The sequence below is a fragment of the Pagrus major genome, chromosome 9, assembly GCF_040436345.1.
Source record: "Pagrus major chromosome 9, Pma_NU_1.0".
In the NCBI taxonomy this organism is placed as follows: domain Eukaryota; kingdom Metazoa; phylum Chordata; class Actinopteri; order Spariformes; family Sparidae; genus Pagrus; species Pagrus major.
In genome coordinates this window covers 27,229,111-27,249,849 of record NC_133223.1, presented here as the reverse complement: position 1 = coordinate 27,249,849, position 20,739 = coordinate 27,229,111, and the positions used below count along the sequence as shown (strand labels likewise).

The window sequence follows — 20,739 nt, the reverse complement described above, 5'->3', positions numbered from 1 at the left end:
TGCAGTGATTCTGTCCCATGACTGACAATGATTGGCACCACCTTGAGGTATACTTTGCCTCCTTGCATAGAGTTAGCAGCTGAGGTGCAGTCTTTGGGTGTGATGAGGTAAACGCGGGGGCCTGGCCTGGCGACGTTATGCAACACTCTCAGGTGGATTTGCTGACATTCACTGCATGGTTTCTTTAAGGTGCAGCTCTCTTCGTCGTGGTTAGTACAGCCGCAGTTGCGACAGCGCTTGCCATCTGCTATCCACTTCTCAATTTCTTGTGTTGAGCGTTGAATAATGTCTGGACACTGTGACAAATAGTGCTCTGTACTCTTACAGAAGAGACACATCCTTTTAAACCTTTGCTGCTTAGCTGCTGGCCGAGGCATCTCAGCTGATTTGGACTGGTCTACGCCGTGATACACAGAGACAGAGTCCGAGGCCGGGGAGTAGGGACAGGTCTGTCTCTCTTGGCGGGCTGTGCTCCTTCAGCTCGATGGCGCTGTGCCATTTTTGCGGACAGTCTCTGAGCTTCTGCCTTCACCTTGGCCACTCTGCGAGGTCTCTGAGGTTGTATGGGTTTAGGCTGCTGGTGCTGAGGCGCCCCTGAACCTGTAGATGCTCCACAAAGTTGTCCCTCATGTGTCTAGGGAGTTTGCTAAGTAGCCGGTCAACATGGCCAGTAGACATCACTTCCATCCCATTTGGCCCTTTCAATGAAGTTAGCATTCCCACTAGCAGATCAACGTTGAGGGCGAAGCTCTGGAAGGTTTTGGGGTCTCCTGATTTGAGATCAGGAGAGTTCAGGATGGCTGCAATCTCACTTTGTGCCAATTGATGTGGCTGCCCGTACTGTCTCTGCAAAGCTTGCATGGCAGCGGTGTAGGGTTGTACATAATGTCTGCATGACTGAGCTATTAGCTTGGCTTCGTCCAGGACCAAGTGTTCCATAAGCACACGGTATTTGTAATGTTCAGAAAGTTCAGTGTGTGGATTGAGCAGATGGTCCAGCGCCATTTTTAAGTCAGCAAACTCTCTCTCACTGTCATGTACCAACTTAGGCAGTTCAGGTACTGGAACTGGCTGTCTGGGGGACTGGATGGTGTATGGTACCTGCAGTTGTGTATACTGGGACTGGGGGCTGTACTGAACCTGTAGAGCTGATGCCGGCTGTTGCAGGGGGGAAACCAGGTGGGGCAGGCACCAGTTGATAGGCTGGCTGAGTTGAGGAGGCAGACAGAGGCTGGTAGAGTTGCAGATGTTGGTTCTGTTGTGGTGGTGGCGCCTGGTATATTGGCTGTGTAAAGGTGGTTGATGGAGGCTGATAGACTGTCCCTAGGGGAATGGCAGGGCTGTAGGGCGATGGATTGATAACTGGCTGAGTGGCAGCTGTAACAGGTAGCTGTGGTGCAGGATATGGAGCTGTTGCTATCTGGGGTGGTTGATACGCCGGCTGTGCAGACATGAGTGGGGTGTGTTGCTGCGCTGGCTGTGCAGACATGAGTGGGGTGTGTTGCTGCGCTGGCTGCGCAGACATGAGTGGAATGTGTTGCTGCACTGGTGCTGGATTTACTGGTATTGTCTGCATGGGCAGGTATTGAAGCTGTGCAGCTGGTGGCACTCTGTCATGTACATTGTTAACCATCAGTGAAGAGGGCTGGTTAGACTGGTAGCCAGATGTAGCTGGTATCTGTGGGCTTACATAACTCACTGCTTGTGATGATTGGGGACTAGGCTGTAGCATGGCCACATTCATTGTAGTGGAGAGAGGCAGTGCCCATGCAGATGTCACAGTTGATGGCAGAGACTGAATCAGAGTGTAGTTCTCCTGCCTACTACCTGGCACAGGGGTCGTTGCTGCTTGAAGCTTTAATGCTGCAGAGGTGGTATGTGGCAGTGTAGACAGTTGTGGCTCACGTTGAAACAGTCTAGCAGGTCCAAGCTGAAGGTTGGATGGCTGTGGTAGAGGGGTGCTGTTAACTACTTGAGAGCCTGACCAGGGTGACTGATATGATGGGAAGCTCATATTGTGATTGGCTGATGACTGTATGATAGGAGAGCCCTGTCTGCTTTGATAGCTCTGCTCTGGGGGAGCTGATGGGGGGCTCATATGGCCGGTTAGCTGGCTGGGCAAGTCCCTATTATACGTCGCCATGTTCCACTCGCTCACCCTGTCGGCCGCTAGTTGCGATGTGAGACGAGGAAAGGGGGAAGCGCGCGCTCCGTGCGGCTGATCCGCTATGCGAACAGACTCGGTCTGTAGGCGGAGTGACTGCAGCTGCTGTGCGCCGACGCTTTCACTTCGGTCTCTGGCGCAGGCACCGTGAGGAGCGAGGGACTGTGGAAGGCTAACCTGGTAGCATTCTAGATGAGCTGGAAGCTGTCGCTGTCTCACTCCGAGTGCGCCGCTGTCCGCGGTTATTGTTATCGGTGTGTCCATTTCTCCGTCGCGAGTGTAGAAATCCGGCTCAAAGGACCAATATTAAAGATACTTGGGGGGAAACTGTTGTGCTGGGGACACTTCACCCGTGAGCGTACTCCAGTTAGAGAGCAAGAAGCACACCGATTGACGTTTTAACTCTTTATATAGAACTTTTTCAGCAGCCAGTCAGTACATATATCCTTCAACAACGCTGACTCATCAGGACCCCAAAATGTAAATATTGCTGTCTCAGTAAATTGCCTGACCCAAAACAGACTGACTGAAATTATTCAGATAATCAAACTGTTATGAATGAATTATACTATTAACAATGAACATCTTACTAATATGCATGGGGAATTTATAACACTGTCTAATTTCTACTTCTGAGGATCAGAAGTACAAAATCTACAGCCTACATGACTCAAATGTACCACCAGGGGGAGTATTCCTGAAGTTGCAACACAAGACTCAAAAATCAACTTTTCTTACAAATAGGTCCTTTAAAAAGAATGGATTAAATCATAGTATATAATATTATTTCATGTAATTATTCTATTAATAGCTTTTTATATTTTAACTTTGGATGGCAAGGCTGTCCACCATAAATGTTGTCCGTCGACACTGCCGGCCTCACCTAATTTTACCAATCTGCTCTTATCCACTAAAATGACATGCGGTTTGCTTGCCTTCTGCTTGAATCCATATCAATGAATATATGCATACAAGACCCTTGCAAGGTTTCATATGAGTCAACATCAAAAACTCAACTAGTGACAATGTTTTCTACCAACTCAGAGTATGTCAGCTAGCTAGCTAGCTAGCTGCTAATTAAATCAGTTGCTGATTAATAATGAGCAACTGCTCATGTTTATTTTCTGTCCAAAGTGTCCAAACACCTATTGTCTTCAATAGTACAACAAATTCCAACTGGTAAGTCTGTTACAATTATCAGTGGAAACTGCATGCATACATGCTTATCTAACAGTCAATGCGAGAGCAAAGGACTGGATGTTCATAGTCATGGTGTCACGTCCAGACTAGCTTATGTAAGTCTAATGCACTTCTCGCCAGTGATCATCAGTCTACAGCCAGTTCAGATGACTTGTCGCTTTTGCCGTTGACATATTTTATTGTAGCTTGCTCGCTAAGTAGCCCATTTCTTAATAGTTGAAAACTGTGTCAAGGCGATTTTTAAAAATAATGACTTCTCTGTAAAAAAATATTTCTTGATCGAGAAAAGGTCTTGAACATACATGATATCATGCTAAAAGACTGAGGCTATAAAGCTTCATGGCCTTTGCAAAATATCAGCATCCTCATCAGTTGATGATCCATGTAATTATGAAGACTTGGAAATAAAGGAGCCGGATCGTTTTTGTACTGCAGTTTAAATACATGTAGACACATCATTGTGCACAGTAGAGCATGATGAATGACAATTTAATAATGAATCATGAAAACACTTTTTGCATCAATTACCTGAGATGTTCAACAACAGGAATCACTATACAACTGAGTAGCCCAATGGCTAAATGTGAATAATGTGAATATTCAAAATAAAGCTAAAACAGAGCACAACATCTAATCATCATTTCATTTCTAAAAGAGTCACCAAATAAGATAGAGATCCATATGATTCAGCACCCTAAATCTAAATGCCCCTTCACAAAAATCAATGCAAATTTCAGTTAAATGAAATTAAACTTTCAGCTAAAAAGACATTCTTCAAGGATTAACAAGCTCATGTTTGCTGAATGTGCAAAAACTCTTGACAATATTACATGTAACTCCAACAGCCACAGCAAACAGTTGGTTAAACAGTACAAATTTAGGGAAGACCATCAGACATAGGACTTTAAGTTTCCTCAAAGTCATTTAAATTTTAAAGTAAGAACACCCAGAACTCTGTTTCGAATTTTGGTCAATTTGAACCCATAAATTAATGGATTTATTAAGGGAGGTATGACAAGAATTTCTATTGCAGCAAAGTTTTTAAAGGTTTGAGGGAAAGCTTTTGAACCAAATCGCAAAATAATTAAATCAAAAACGATAGTTACAAAAAAAATAAGCAAGGAGGTTAAATGTGGCACACATGTTTGCATGAATTTTGCCTTGTTCTCTATAGAATTTTCACATGTTTTAATGAGATACATGTAGGATAGAACTATTAATAGACCATGAAATAAATATATGATTATCATAATGTATGCAACTATGTTGTTAACAGCAGTTTCAGCTGGGAAACAAGCAAGTTTAACAATCGTCCAATTCACACAAAAAAATCCGGTGATATATGGGCTGCATAACCTTAATCCAGATGTTAAAAACATATTTGTGGCTACAATGAAAAAAGGCATAAGCCAAGAGTAACAGACTAATGTAATGAGTCTTTGCTTTGACATGACAGAGTGGTACTGCAGTGGTCGACATATAGCCACATATCTGTCATATGCCATGACAGAAAGAACAGACAGCTCACTGCAGACAAATGACATAATTACTTGAGCCTGAACAAGACATCCAGAATAAGAGATAACATGAACAGGAGAAAGAAGATCCCAGAGAAACTTGGGATAGAAACCTGTTGTACCATAAAGTCCATTCATGCAAAAAGTACATACTAAAATATACATTGGTTCATGCAGGTTTTTATCCATGATGATGGTCCCAATAACAGAAATATTTACCAGCAAAGTCACACAGTAACAGAGTAAAGTGAGAAAAAAGAGAGTAAATCTATGGTTATTTGTTTCATTTAAACCTAAAAGAAAAAACATTCTTATTTGAGAAACATTATCCATCATGGTTAGAAACCTTTTTGTTCCTGTGAAGGGTAACTCTGTCCCTCACAGTGTCTGCTCTCTCTCCTCACTTTTTAATATCTTGTCTGACTACATCGACACACACGCTTAGAAATCAAACCAGCCAATCAATCCTCTTATTTTCAGGATGTTGCAATGTACTGTAAATGCAGCGCATGAAAATAACAGTATAGACCTTTATGGCACTTGGAGAGCAGAACTCTTGAACTACCATTAAATGTATAATTTTCCTTACTTGGAAAATGATTTCTTCGGCACACTGTGGGCTATTCATTCTATAAAGGCATTGACAATAAACTAGCTCCCCACTCTGGTTTCACAAAGATTTTTTAGAGCGGCCTGTCTAAATTTTCCCCTTTGAGTCTAATACACGTCTCCTATCGTACTCTGCAGAATTTCAAATTTAAAAGAGGAAATGCAGAAAAATGCAAGGACCAATAGGATGCTAAGAAGTAATATGTTCAGTAGGAAAGAGGGGCAGCACCTGCTGGATGGAACAGGAAAAACAAATAGTTCGAGAAAATCGATCCACTGTTAAAAAAACCAAAACAACAGGCATGGTAATATGTTGCAGTGGTGTCATCGTATTTTTTAAAGGACGTATTTGTAACAAAAAATACACTTTTTAAGTCTCACTGTCAATGCATCAAGAAGTAAAACTTTGGAATGGCGGCTGACCCCGTCCTAAAATCCCACAGCTTAAGTTTTTGACCAGTCGGGAATGAGACTCAAAAATCTGCCTTTCTTACAAATAGGCCCTTTAAAAATAATGGATGAAATGATGTTATATAATGCAATTATTCTATTAATAGGTTTTTGTAATCTAAATTTCAACGGCAACGCCCTCCACCGTAACCGTCACCAGTCGTCGCTGCCAGCCTCACCTAATTTTACTGTTCTGCTCTCGTCCACGACAATGATGTCAGGTTTGCTGTCTAACGTCTGTCTGAATCCATATCAATGCACACATGCAAGAACCTTGCAAGGTTATATAGTCAACAACAAAAACTCAACTAGAGACAATGTCAACAACCAACTTAGAGAAAATGTTAACTAGCTAGCTTGCCAGCTGCTAATAAAATCAGTTACTGAGTAAATATGAGCAACTGCTGATGTTTTCTTCTGTCCAAAGTTTAACACCCATTGTCTTCAAAAGTACAACAGATTCCGACTAGTAAGTTTGTCACAATTATCAGTGGAACCTGCATGTATACATGCTTAGCTAACAGTCAATCCCAGAGCAAAGGACTGGATGTTCGTAGATGGAAGTATAGGCCTACTGTTGGTTTCAGCATGTTCTATAAAGAGCTGAAGTCATGGCGTCACGTCCAGACTAGCTTATGTGACTCAAATGCATGTTTACCACTCAGAATTGTTAATAATATTTGAAATAATGTTTAATTACGCAGAGATAAAAAAGAACAGGAACGTCACTTTTCGCCAGTGATCATCAATTTACAGCCAGTTCAGATGACTTGTCGCTGTTAAGAGATTTTATTGTAGCTTGCTCACTAAGTAGCCCATTTCTTAATAGTTCAAAACTGTGTCAAGGTGACTTTTTGTTTTAAATGACCTCTCTGTTCAACAAAAGTTCTTCATGGAGAAAATGTCTTGAAGGTGCATTTGCTACATACATGATATCATGCTGAAAGACTGAGGCTATAAACCTTCATGTCCTTAGAAAAATATTCAGCATCCTCATCAGTTGATGATCCATGTAATTATGAAGATTTGGAATTAAAGGAGCAGGATTGTTTTTGTATTGCAGTGTAAATACATGTAGACACATCATTGCACACATGATGTACAGCATGATGAATGATGAATTAACAATGATGAATGATGATGATGAATGACAATTTAATAATGACATATCAAACTTTTTGCAGGAATTACCTGAGACGTGCACACACATGTTCTACAACAGGAATCACTATACAACTGAGTAGACCATTGGCTAAATGTGAATAATGTGAATATTCAAAATAAAGCTAATAAAGAGCACAACACCTAATCATCATAATTTTAAAAGCGTCACCAAATGAGATAGCGATACATATGATTCAGCACCCTGAATCTAAAAAAAGTCCTATTCCCAAAAATCAATGCTAATTTCAGTTAAATGAAATTAAAACGTTCAGCTAAAAATACATTCTGCAAGGATTAACAAGCTCACTTTTGCTAAATGTGCAAACACTCTTGAGCATATTACATGTAACTCTAACAGCCACAGCAAACAGCTGGTTAAACAGTGCAAATTTAAGGAAGAACATCAGACATAGGAATGTAAGTTTCCTTAATATATAACACAGAAGTCATTTAGTTTTTAACGTAAGAACAACCAGAATTCTGTTTCGAATTTTGGTCAATTTGAGACCGTAAATTAATGGATTCATTAAGGGAGGTATGACAAGAATTTCTATTGCACCAAAGTTTTTAAAGGTTTGAGGGAAATCTTTTGAACCAAATCGAATAATCATTACATCAAAAAGTATACTTACAAGAAAAATGAGTAAGGAGGTTAAATGTGGCACACATGTTTGCATGAACTTTGCCCTATTTTCTATAGAATCTGCACATGTTTTAATGAGATACATGTAGGAAAGAACTATGAATAAACCATGAAATAAGTAAATGATCATTGTTATGTACGTCCCTATACTGTTAACAACAGTTTCAGCTGGGAAACAAGCAAGTTTAACAATCGTCCAATTCACACAAAACAATCTGGAGATATATGGGCTGCATAACTTTAATCTAGATGTTAGAAACATATTTGCAGCTACAATAAAAAAAGGTGTTAGCCAAGAGAAATAGACAAATGCAATGAGTCTTTGCCTTGACATGACAGAGTGGTACTCCAGTGGTCGACACATAGCCACATATCTGTCATATGCCATGACTGAAAGAATAGACAGATCAGCGCAGGCAAATGAGGCAATTATTTGAGCCTGAACAAGGCATCCAGAATAAGAGATAACATGAACAGGAGAAAGCAGATCCCAGAGAAACTTGGGGTAGAAACCTGTCGTCCCATAAAGTGCATTCATGCATAAAGTACATACTAAAATATACATTGGTTCATGCAGGTTTTTATCCATGATGATAGTCACAATAACAGAAATATTTACCAGCAAAATCACACAGTAACACAGTAAAGTGAGAAAAAAGAGAGTAAATCTGTGGTTATTTGTTTCATTTAAACCTGAAAGAAAAAACATTGTTATTTGAGAAACATTATCCATCATGGTTAGAAAACTTAGTGTTCCTGTGAAGGGTAACTCTGTCCCTCACAGTGTCTGCTCTCTCTCCTCACTTTTAAATATCTTGTCTGACTACATCGACACACACACGCTTAGAAATCAAACCAGCCGATTAATCCCCTTATTTTCAGGATGATGCAATCTACTGTAAATGCAGCGCATGAAAATAACAATATAGAACTTTATGGCACTTGTGGAGCAGAATTCTCCAACAATGTTCAAATGTATAATTTTCATAACTTGGAAAATGATTTATTCGGCACACTGTAGGCTATTTATGCTATAAAGGAATTGACAGTAAACTAGCTCCTCGCTCCAATTTCCAATTTCACAAATGTGTTTTAAGAGCGGCCTGTTGTGTTGCCAGTCTAAATTTTGCTGTTATTAGTCTAATACATGTCTCCTATCATACACTGCAGAATTTCAAATTTAAAAGAGGAAATACAGAAACACGCTAGGACCAACAGGATGCTAAGCAAAATGGAGTAATATACGCAGTAGGACAGAAGGACAACACCTTCTGGATGGCCACAGAAAAACAGTCCAACAAAATCGCTCAACTGCAAAATAAAACAGGCATGGTAATATGTTGCTGTGGTGACGTTGTATCTTTTAAAGGTAGTATTTAAAAAAAAAAGATCTTAAGTGTCACTCTGAATTCGTCAAAAACTGACCTGTCCTGCAAACCCACACGTCAGTTTTGACGAGAAGGGAATGAGACTTTAATCATACTATTTCCTTCAGGGAACAGTCGAGTGTTGTATTTGGCTGGCTTTTATATGGCAAAGTGAAAAAACTGAAAACACAAAAGTAATATGACACAAGGTATAAGGTCATGTACAGGTAAGCAGGTAAGTAACAAGTAAAAAATGTACGTTGATACGTAACACCATATTCTTCCTTTTCAGATATTATTATGTAGGAACACATGTCCATCGCCTCTGCATTACATTGAGGCCCTGTTGTTCTTGTTAACTCCTTTCATATGGATGAAGACGATTTACAGGCTACAGGCTGCCATCTTATCTCCTGGCAGAGAGGACAGTGTTTTCCTGGACCATAAAGACTTCAAATGAGGCCAGTTTTAATTAATTTACAACCTAAACTGTGAATGAACTTTCTCTCCCCTCCAAACAGATAAATTCTTCCTTTACAGGTCAGTCTGAGTAAGCATGGAGTCACCTATTCTCTCCACATCAGGAGGGACCGGAGCTATCTGGTCATCAGAGACTGTGTTAATAAAGTAGCACGTCTGATGCCTCTCTTTGTCTCTCTGACTTCTGATTCACAAACACACTCTCCAGAGTGGACACCAGACACCTTCTGACGTGTTGTTCTATGCTATTACTCTGTCTTCTGTTATTTACGACACATCTGGTCTCACTATCTGTGGGACATTCCATTCAAATGGCCTCTGTATTCTTCCAGATTTCAGACCATTTCTAATTAACCATTAAGTCAGTATCTCACATTCTTAATTCTAACACATTAAGAAACAGTGAAAGAAGTTCATAAAACTGATCTTTTTCCCGTTTCTCTACGATTAAGATTGACTGAGATCAGGTTTTAATGTTTAATCTGTCCTGTGTTCGGTGGAACCACAGCACCTCCTGATGGTGAGTCCTGGTACAGTTGGACGAGAAATATTCTGTTTAATATGTTCATGGTTATAACCAGTAAATGACTCTGATATGTCTTTGTTTTAACAAGTATTAAGCTGAAATATGTATACGTGATTTTAATCACGTCATAATCCTTTTCATGATAGACAAAGTACATCTATTAAGCCATGGTGAGATTCTGTGAAAGGTGAAGTACGGTTTTGTGACGTTTAAATCTTGGAGACAAAAGCCAGTAAGCCCCGCCCAGACACGCCTCGATTTGCAAATAATAAAACAGAGAGATCACGTCTCTCGAGTTCAGTTTTGTTTTTAAGTTTTTTTTAGAGTTTAAAGTTCAGTTTTAGTTTTCAGTTTTCTTTAGTTTAAGTTTTCTTTTGTTTTAAAGTTTTCTTTTGTAACTTATTTTTGAAGCTCTTTACTTTGAAACACGCTCCAAGACAGCGATCTCAGCAGAAGTGCTCACGCGTTGATTTTTCTCACTTTTATATTTTTCGCAGTATTGATTAGCTTCTTTTATTAAGTTTGTACCAGAACAAAGTTCTGTTTTAATTTGTTTTATACAGTTAAGTATCGTAACCTGCTTTTGAAGAAGTGAACTTAATTTAGATTACCTTGCATTAACTAACAACGGAAGATCCGCCTGATCAACGTATCATCCTCAGTTATTTTATTCAAGAAGTTAAATTTAGTTTACAAAGTCAGAGCCTGAGAACCACTCGAAGAAACGAAGAACATCCTTATCACAATCATCATCACGACACTACAGCAACTGCTGTGTCCGAGACCGTGCAAGCGGTTTCCAACGAAAGACTCTTTGACAAGCCCCCAGCGCTCGCTAGCGGTACCATCCCGCTGGGCATTGAGCCAAGATCTGCACCGGATCGGTACGGGACCAGCGGCCCTCTTCCTAAGACAGCGGACCGAGGTGCCCAACCGACTGATACTGGACGAGCTGACCCTCGGCCATTGGACCGGGACTGCCAGCTAGAGCCGCAAATCACCCGAGGGAATCCGCTGCCGCGGACTCCGCAACTCTGCTAAGAAAGTAGGCTCTCCATCACTCACAACAGCTGGATTCACACATGATACATGAGATGGTGTATATGGCTCTGGTTCTGATCTTGTAGTTTAAGAGAAATTCGGTTAGGGTCTCGTTAGTATCTAAAGTTACTCCCGTAATATTTAAATGCTTCAACCTAACTCATGATCTCACCATCAGCCCATATTCACTTATAACCCATTACTTAGTTATTCATTATTTCCTGTTACCTGTTGTTATTCATTTAAATTGCCATTTCTTTTATTTAACCTGAATTATTTAGTCAATAAACATATTTAACCGTATGTCGTTGTCTGTGCAGGTTTGTTTTTAATGTGGAGAACCGATGGATATGTGTAGAATTCACTACTTCATTTATGAGATTGAATAAATTGATCTGAAATTGATTAGAATTGATACAAGTTAACCTTGTCCAGTCGAATTTGATTAATTACCTCCGGATTATTCAAATAGACAAAACAACGGAGGTGGTGCCCCATTAACGAGTGTTTTATTAATCGCCAGTGATTAATAAATTACATTTATTATTAGTGTATCTCCTACAATTACAACATACAGGTAAATGAGAGGGTAAGTACAGATAAGCTTAGGATACGTTTCTTAAAGCAGAATTTTTCTTTCCTATTTAACCATGTTAAGCACAATAATCTATCATCTTTTAAAAAAGAATAAGTACAAAAGGTAAATATTAGCTGTAATTAGGTGCTATATATTCAACATGCGTGCTACCATTAACTAAAACTTTGCTTGCATACTTTGCAAAATAGTTGATATAACTCATTCAAATAATCACTTGATATGAACAAAACACACTCCTAAATTGTAAAACTCACGGATGGTTCCGTCTAAAAGAAGGTACACAAATGGTGGCAGTAGATTGTCTAGGCTTCATGAATGCAATGTGACCAACTTTGAACTGATAAACAACTAAATGTCACTTCCTGTCTAATTTCTACTTCTGAGGATCAGAAGTACAAAATCTACAGCCTACATGACTCAAATGTACCACCAGGGGGAGTATTCCTGAAATTGCAACACAAGACTCAAAAATCAACTTTTCTTACAAATAGGTCCTTTAAAAAGAATGGATTAAAACATAGTATATAATATTATTTCATGTAATTATTCTATTAATAGCTTTTTATATTTTAACTTTGGATGGCAAGGCTGTCCACCATAAATGTTGCCCGTTGACACTGCCGGCCTCACCTAATTTTACCAATCTGCTCTTATCCACTAAAATGACATGCGGTTTGCTTGCCTTCTGCTTGAATCCATATCAATGAATACATGCATACAAGACCCTTGCAAGGTTTCATATGAGTCAACATCAAAAACTCAACTAGTGACAATGTTTTCTACCAACTCAGAGTATGTCAGCTAGCTAGCTAGCTAGCTGCTAATTAAATCAGTTGCTGATTAATAATGAGCAACTGCTCATGTTTATTTTCTGTCCAAAGTGTAACACCCATTGTCTTCAAAAGTACAACAAATTCCAACTGGTAAGTTTGTCACAATTATCAGTGGAAACTGCATGCATACATGCTTAGCTAACAGTCAATCTGAGAGCAAAGGACTGGATATTCATAGTCATGGCGTCACGTCCAGACTAGCTTATGTAAGTCTAATGCAGGTTTATCACTCAGAATTGTTAATAATATTTGAAACAATGCTTAATTACACACAGAGATAGATAAAAACAGGATCGTCACTTCTCGACAGTGATCATCAGTCTACAGCCAGTTCAGATGACTTGTTGCTTTTGCCGTTGACAGATTTTTATTGTAGCTTGCTCACTAAGTAGACCATTTCTTAATAGTTGAAAACTGTGTCAAGGCGATTTAAAAAAAACAAAAGACTTCTCTGTAAAAAATAATTTCTTGATCGAGAAAAGGTCTTGTCTCTAGAAATAAAGGAGCAGGATTGTTTTTGTACTGCAGTTTAAATACATGTAGACACATCATTGCACACAGTACAGCATGATAAATGACAATTAAAAATGTCATGAAATTTTTTTTTGCATGAATTAACTGAGATGTTCAACAACAGGAATCACTATACAACTGAGTAGCCCAATGGCTAAATGTGAATAATGTGAATATTCAAAATAAAGCTAAAACAGAGCACAACATCTAATCATCATCATTTTCACAGCGTCACCAAATAAGATAAGATCCATATGATTCAGCACCCTAAATCTAAATTCCCCTTCCCTAAAATCAATGCAAATTAAATGAAAATTTAATATGAAATTAAACTTTCAGCTAAAAATACATTCTTCAAGGATTAACAAGCTCATGTTTGCTGAATGTGCAAAAACTCTTGACAATATTACATGTAACTCCAACAGCCACAGCAAACAGCTGGTTAAACAGTGCAAATTTAGGGAAGACCATCAGACATAGGACTTTAAGTTTCCTCAAAGTCATTTAAATTTTAAAGTAAGAACACCCAGAACTCTGTTTCGAATTTTGGTCAATTTGAACCCATAAATTAATGGATTTATTAAGGGAGGTGTGACAAGAATTTCAATTGCAACAAAGTTTTTAAAGGTTTGAGGCAAAGCTTTTGAACCAAATCGCAAAATAATCACATTAAAAAGCAGACTTGCAAGGAAAGTGAATAAGGAGATTAAATGTGGCACACATGTTTGCATGAATTTTGCCTTGTTCTCTATAGAATTTTCACATGTTTTAATGAGATACATGTAGGATAGTACTATGAATATACCATGAAATAAATAAATGATTATCATAATGTATGCAACTATGTTGTTAACAGCAGTTTCAGCTGGGAAACAAGCAAGTTTAACAATCGTCCAATTCACACAAAAAAATCCGGTGATATATGGGCTGCATAACCTTAATCCAGATGTTAAAAACATATTTGTGGCTACAATGAAAAAAGGCATAAGCCAAGAGTAACAGACTAATGTAATGAGTCTTTGCTTTGACATGACAGAGTGGTACTGCAGTGGTCGACATATAGCCACATATCTGTCATATGCCATGACAGAAAGAATAGACAGATCACTGCAGACAAATGAGATAATTACTTGAGCCTGAACAAGACATCCAGAATAAGAGATAACATGAACAGGAGAAAGCAGATCCCAGAGAAACTTGGGGTAGACACCTGTTGTCCCATAAAGTCCATTCATGCAAAAAGTACATACTAAAATATACATTGGTTCATGCAGGTTTTTATCCATGATGATGGTCACAATAACAGAAGTATTTACCAGCAAAATTACACAGTAGCACAGTAAAGTGAGAAAGAAGAGAGTAAATCTGTGGTTATTTGTTTCATTTAAACCTGAAAGAAAAAACATTGTTATTTGAGAAACATTATCCATCATGGTTAGAAAACTTGTTGTTCCTGTGAAGGGTAACTCTGTCCCTCACAGTGTCTGCTCTCTCTCCTCACTTTTTAATATCTTGTCTGACTACATCGACACACATGCTTAGAAATCAAACCAGCCAATCAATCCTCTTATTTTCAGAATGATGCAATCTACTGTAAAAGCAGCGCATGAAAATAACAATATAGACCTTTATGGCACTTGGAGAGCAGAACTCTTGAACCATTAAATGTATAATTTTCATCACTTGGAAAATGATTTATTTGTTACACTGTATGCTATTTATGCTATAAAGGCTTTGACAATAAACTAGCTCCTCACTCTGGTTTCACAAAGATGTTTAAGAGCGGCCTGTTGTGTGGCCTGTCTACATTTTGCTCTTATTAGTCTAATACACATCTCCTATCGTGCACTGCAGAATTTCACATTTAAAAGAGGAAATGCAGAAACATATGAGAAACAACAGGATGCTAAGAAACGTGGAGTAATGTATGCAGTAGGACAGAGGGACAACACCTTTGGGGCGCTACATGAAAAACAAATAGTGTAACTAAATCGTTCAACTGAAAAAGAATAGGCATGGTAATATGTTGCTGTAGAGACGTCGTAGTTTTTAAAGGTCGTATTTGTAAAAAAAAATACCGATTTTTAAGTCTCAATCTCAATTTGTCACAAACTGATGCTTTGGGATGGCAGCCAACCCGTCCTACAGTCCCACAGCGTCAGTTTTTGACCAGTTCTTTAAAAAGAATGGATTAAAACATATTACATTATATTATTCTATGCAATTATTCTATTAAAAGCTGTTTGTATCTTAACTTTGGAACACTGTTGCGCTGTCAGCCTCACCTAATTTTTCCACTCTGCTTTAATCCACTACAATGATATCTGGTTTGCTGTCTAACGTTTGTCTAAATCCATATCAATGCACACATGCGTACAGGACCCTTGCAAGGTTTCATATGAGTTAACAACAAAACTTAACTAGAGACAATGTTTTCAACCAACTTAGAGTAAATGTTAGCTAGCTAGCTAGCTAGCTGCTAATAAAATCAGTTACTAATTAAAAATGATCAACTGTTCATGTTTTTTTTCTGTCCAAAGTTTAACACCCATTGTCTTCAAAAGTACAACAAATTCCAGCTGGTAAGTCTGTCACAATTATCAATGGAAACTGCATGTATACATGCTTAGCTAACAGTCAATCCCAGAGCAAAGTACTTGAAGTACGTAGATGGAAGTATAGGCCTACTGAGTCGGCATCAGCATGTTCTATAAAGAGCTGAAGTCATGGTGTCACGTCCAGACTAGCTTATGTGACTCAAATGCAGGTGTACCACTCAGAATTGTTAATAATATTTGAAACAATGCTTAATTACACACAGAGACAGATAAAAACAGGATTGTCACTTCTCACTAGTGATCGTCAATTTACAGCCAGTTCAGATGACTTGTTGCCGTTAACAGATTTTATTGTAGCTTGTTCGCTAAGTAGCCAATTTCTTAATAGTTGAAAAACTGTGTCAAAGTGACTTTTTTAAAAAACAAACATTTTAAATTACACTTGGAGAGCAGAATTCTCCAATTTAAAACGTAAGAAGGATTATTTGGCATATTATAGGCTATTAATGGCCGTATGGCATTGACAATAAACTACTAGCTCCTGTATCCCTGTAACATCAAATCAGATATGGTACACACTCAATTGACACAAATCCATTGACTGAACTAATTAAAGCTGCAAGCAGCCTTGAATGGGCCCTCGTACCTTCATGGAAGTCGTGTGCAGCTGCAGCCTCGTTACTAAACACTGACCGTTTAGCATTGCTCTGATTTTCCGTATCTTTTGAACACTGCATAAATGAGCTCAACATCTACAGAACACCCATTAATTATAATGTATGTTCCTGTATAACTAGAGTACTCCACACTTTGGAAGTTTTATGTAATGCTGCTAAATGACAACTGACAATCTTCACCGCAAAGCATCATCAAGGTTTCAAGGGCACACAACCAAGATTGTATAACAAAACGATAGTTGTAGTACATTTTATATAACATAACAAATAATACACTTATATGAATGGCTGAATACATTTTAATACCTGAGGAGAGAAGTTGGCCTGTAGTCTGGCGGTGCGGCAGCTGATACTTCTGTATCTTTTGGTTGAACAGACTGTGGATGTGGTGGGTGTTGTATCTTAATGTCCTTTCGGCTCACTGATGCTCAGTAGAGGGGTACTAATTATGTCCTGCAACTTAAACCACCTGCTGCATAGCCCACCTGTTCTGGGCCGCTCACATCCCATGCCATTTTGTGATGTTTCCTGTCAGGATGTTTTCTATTGCTCCTCTGTAAAAGTTAACAAGAACTTGTCAAAGAAAATTAAGAAGGCTGAATTAATATGTCAAGTACAGTCTATTCTGGGTTTTCTTAATCAGGAAAATATGTGATGCCCAAAACAGTTCCTCTGTTATATTAATTTCCATGAGCCTTAAACTGTTCCCTGTGAGGGAAATTCTCATATGTCCCTCACTATTTTGATATTTTGTTCTTACATATGAAACTTAACAATATAGATACAACATTATTATTTATGTGAAGTGAAATCTTGTGTCTGTTGGCTTCAGACATGAGCTCTGTCTTATGATAATCATCTGGTTGCATAGTATGAATGGATGTATTTGTGTATTGTATATGGTATAGTGTGCCATGAAAACTAACATAACAGGAACTCAGTTAAGGAGTTCATCCTGAAGGGGGTTTGTGAAGCCTCTTCTGTGTATTTGTGTTCTGAGAATAGGTTGATGTATGGCGCACAACATAGGTAGATATAGGACACACAACAATGGTTGAAGTGTATAGGAAGTTTTATGTTTATCCTGAGGTGGATGGGGAGATGATGGGAATGTTGTTTTGAGTGAGATCACATGTAATCATGTAACTGCTACAATTATTGCTTGCAAGCAATAAAGAACTTCTAGAAAAGAAATACTGTGTCAAACTTGGTGTTTTGACCAACTCTCATCTGCACTAGACAAGTGACTGATTTTCAGTGTCCATGACACACACCTCTGTCAGCATCGGTGGGACTGAGGGGGATGTTGTGGACACTGAAAATCAGTCACTTGTCTAGTGCAGATGAGAGTTGGTCAAAAAACTCTGCCTCCTTGTTTCTACTATCAACAATCAGCTTCTTGGTTGTGTTGATGTTGCGCTTCTCTGTAAAAAAGTAGTTCTTGATTGAGATAATGTCTTGAAAATGCCATTGCTACATACACGATATCATATTTAACTGACTGAGGTCAAAAAGCTACAAGTCCCTCGCAAAAAGTCAGCATCCTCATCAGTTGATAATCCGTGTAATCATAAAAACTTGGAACTAAAGGAGCAGAATTGATTTTGTATGATGAGCATGATAAATGACGATTCAAGATCGGACAGTTAAGTTCTGAAAAAGCTCTGTTTGGATGCTCATCTGCTCACAGAAAAGTATACTTGGGTAAGCAACACAGAAGTTATGATTATCATGAGATTTATATTGTTTGCATTTACCAACTGTTTGTTTCACTTTTAGCAGTACGAGTGAAAAGCTGTGAGGGCTAATACTTTCTATGACAAAGGGCCCTGAAAAAATGTGTTCCTGTGGCTGACTTTGCCTTCAACGGCAAGTTGGTCCAAGGGCTGACCATACGACTTTTTACATTTAAAGCTGAGCATGATTTATTTTTATTTTTTTGACCTCTTTAATAAAGTACTTCAACACATTTTCCTTTTTCATACAGTCTTATTTCTTTTCTTAAGCTCTGGGTCTTTGTTCCACAGGTTCAATGGTCATTTGTTGTGTTAAGGGGAGCTGTTCTCATAAGTTTTTTTTTAAATCTTCACCCAATTTTCCTTTTATTTCTCAGTGTTAAGGCTCCAATGTGTAGGATTTATGGGGATCTATTGGCAGTGCTTGAATATTATTCTCATGACTATGTTTTCACTAGTATGTTATCACTTATAGGTGGGGGCAATCTGCAATCTCAATGCCAGATGCCACTAAATCCTACACACTGGATCTTGAAATTATCACCTGCAGGTCATTGACAAATGTGCTACGAAAAGAGTATCATATAAATTTCAAGTTTTTATTCAATCCATTTTATATCTAAATACAAGAAAGCAAACAGTTGCTTGACTGCACAGTTTGTGTAAATAATATTTTTTTGTGAACGTGAATATGAACATGCACAAAAAGAGCACATATTTTAAGAGCTAGAACACATAATCATCATCACTTTAAAACTGACACCGAATATCAAGCAATACACATGATTCAGCAACCCTAAATCTTCAGAAAGAAGAAAAACATTCACACACATGAACACAAATTTGAGTTTAACAAAATGAAAACTTTAGGCTAAATAGATGTTCTTTAAGGATTACTGAGCTCACAATTGCTAAATGTGCAAAACCTCCTGAGGATTTTATATGTAGCTCCAGGACAACAGCCAACATCTGGATAAGCAGTGCATTTAATAGAAAAACATTAGACATATGACTTTCCTTAAGTTTCCTTAATATATATGGGACGAAAGTCATTTAGTTTTGAAAGTAAGAACAACCAGAATTCTGTTCCTAATTCTGGTCAATTTGAAACCGTAAATGAGAGGATTCATTAAGGGAGGTATGACAAAACATTCTACTGAAACAAAGTTTTTAAAGGTTAGAGGGAAATCTTTTGAACCAAATCGCATAATCAATACACTGAAAAGTCCTGTCAAAAGAAAAGTGAGTAAGGAGGTTAAATGTGGCACACATGTTTGCATGAACTTTGCCCTGTTCTCTATAGAATTTGCACATGTTTTAATGAGATACATGTAGGATAGAACTATGAATATACCATGAAATGTATAAATGACCACTGTTATGTCAGCAACTATGCCATTAACTGTTGTTTGTGCTGGAAAACAAGCAAGTTTAACAATAATCCAATTCACACAAAAAAATCTGCCAAGATATTGGCTGCATAACTTTAATCTAGATGTTAGAAAAATATTTGAAGCATTAATGCAAAAAGGTGTTATCCAAGAGAAACACACTAACATAATGAGTCGTTGCTTTGACATGACAGAGTGGTACTCCAGTGGTCGACATATAGCCACATATCTGTCATATGCCATGACTGAAAGAATAGACAGTTCAGCGCAGGCAAAGGAGTACATTACCAGAGCCTGAACAAGGCATCCAGAATAAGAGATAACATGAACAGGAGAAAGCAGATCCCAGAGAAACTTGGGGTAGAAACCTGTTGTCCCATAAAGTCCATTCATGCAAATAGTACATAGTAAAATATACATTGGTTCATGCAGGTTTTTATCCATGATGATGGTCACAATAACAGAAATATTTACCAGTAAAGTCACACAGTAACACAGTAAAGTGAGAAAGAAGAGAGTAAATCTGTGGTTATTTGTTTCATTTAAACCTGAAAGAAAAAACATTGTTATTTGAGAAACATTATCCATCATGGTTAGAAAACGTGTTGTTTCTGTGAAGGGTAACTCCGTCCCTCACAGTGTCTGCTCTCTCTCCTCACTTTTAAATATCTTGTATGACTACATTGACACACACACTTAGAAATCAAACCAGCCAATCAATCCTCTTATTTTCAGGATGATGTAATCTACTGTAAAAGCAGCATATGAAAATGACAATGTAGACCTTTATGGCACATGGAGACCAGAAATTTTTAACTACCATTAAAATGTATAATTTTCCTAACTTGGAAAATGATTTCTTTGGCACACTGGAGACTAAATATGCTATAAAGGCTTTGACAATAAACTAGCTCCCAAATGAATCATCTTTATTCAGCGTGTTCTACTGCAGGTGCAAAGCATGAAATAAACAACATAAAACTTTTACATCTTGGAGTTGGTGAACAATTTCCACACTCGCTGTTATGTCCAAATACTGTATATCCCTTTCATTACCTGAAAATTGATATTAAGCATACTGTTAGGATTGATTTATGTGTATTTATGCTAATCAGGCTCCATGGCCGGAGGCATTGTTTCCCAGTTGTCCATCCATCTGTCTATCTTGTGAATGCAATATCTCAAGACCCCCTGAGGGAATTTCTTCAAATTTGGAACAAATGTCCACTTGGACTCAAGTATGAACTGATTAGAATTTGGTGGTCAGAGGTA

The 20,739-nt window shown here is 38.2% G+C and overlaps 4 protein-coding genes across 4 annotated transcripts; all 4 read right to left on the bottom strand.

Annotated features, from left to right (window-relative positions):
• Nucleotides 1-4,284: 4,284 nt before the first annotated feature.
• On the bottom strand, nucleotides 4,285-5,214 carry LOC141002095 (olfactory receptor 5F1-like). The gene has a single exon (XM_073473258.1). The coding sequence runs from the start codon at nucleotides 5,212-5,214 to the stop codon at nucleotides 4,285-4,287; it is 930 nt and encodes a 309-aa protein (XP_073329359.1).
• A 2,336-nt stretch (nucleotides 5,215-7,550) lies between these two features.
• Nucleotides 7,551-8,483, bottom strand: LOC141002893 (olfactory receptor 4B13-like). The gene has a single exon (XM_073474308.1). The coding sequence runs from the start codon at nucleotides 8,481-8,483 to the stop codon at nucleotides 7,551-7,553; it is 933 nt and encodes a 310-aa protein (XP_073330409.1).
• A 5,122-nt stretch (nucleotides 8,484-13,605) lies between these two features.
• On the bottom strand, nucleotides 13,606-14,535 carry LOC141001948 (olfactory receptor 4B13-like). The gene has a single exon (XM_073473112.1). The coding sequence runs from the start codon at nucleotides 14,533-14,535 to the stop codon at nucleotides 13,606-13,608; it is 930 nt and encodes a 309-aa protein (XP_073329213.1).
• A 4,590-nt stretch (nucleotides 14,536-19,125) lies between these two features.
• Nucleotides 19,126-20,055, bottom strand: LOC141002056 (olfactory receptor 4B13-like). Its single transcript, XM_073473215.1, has one exon. It carries the CDS (start codon nucleotides 20,053-20,055, stop codon nucleotides 19,126-19,128), a length of 930 nt encoding a protein of 309 aa, XP_073329316.1.
• Nucleotides 20,056-20,739: the final 684 nt, after the last annotated feature.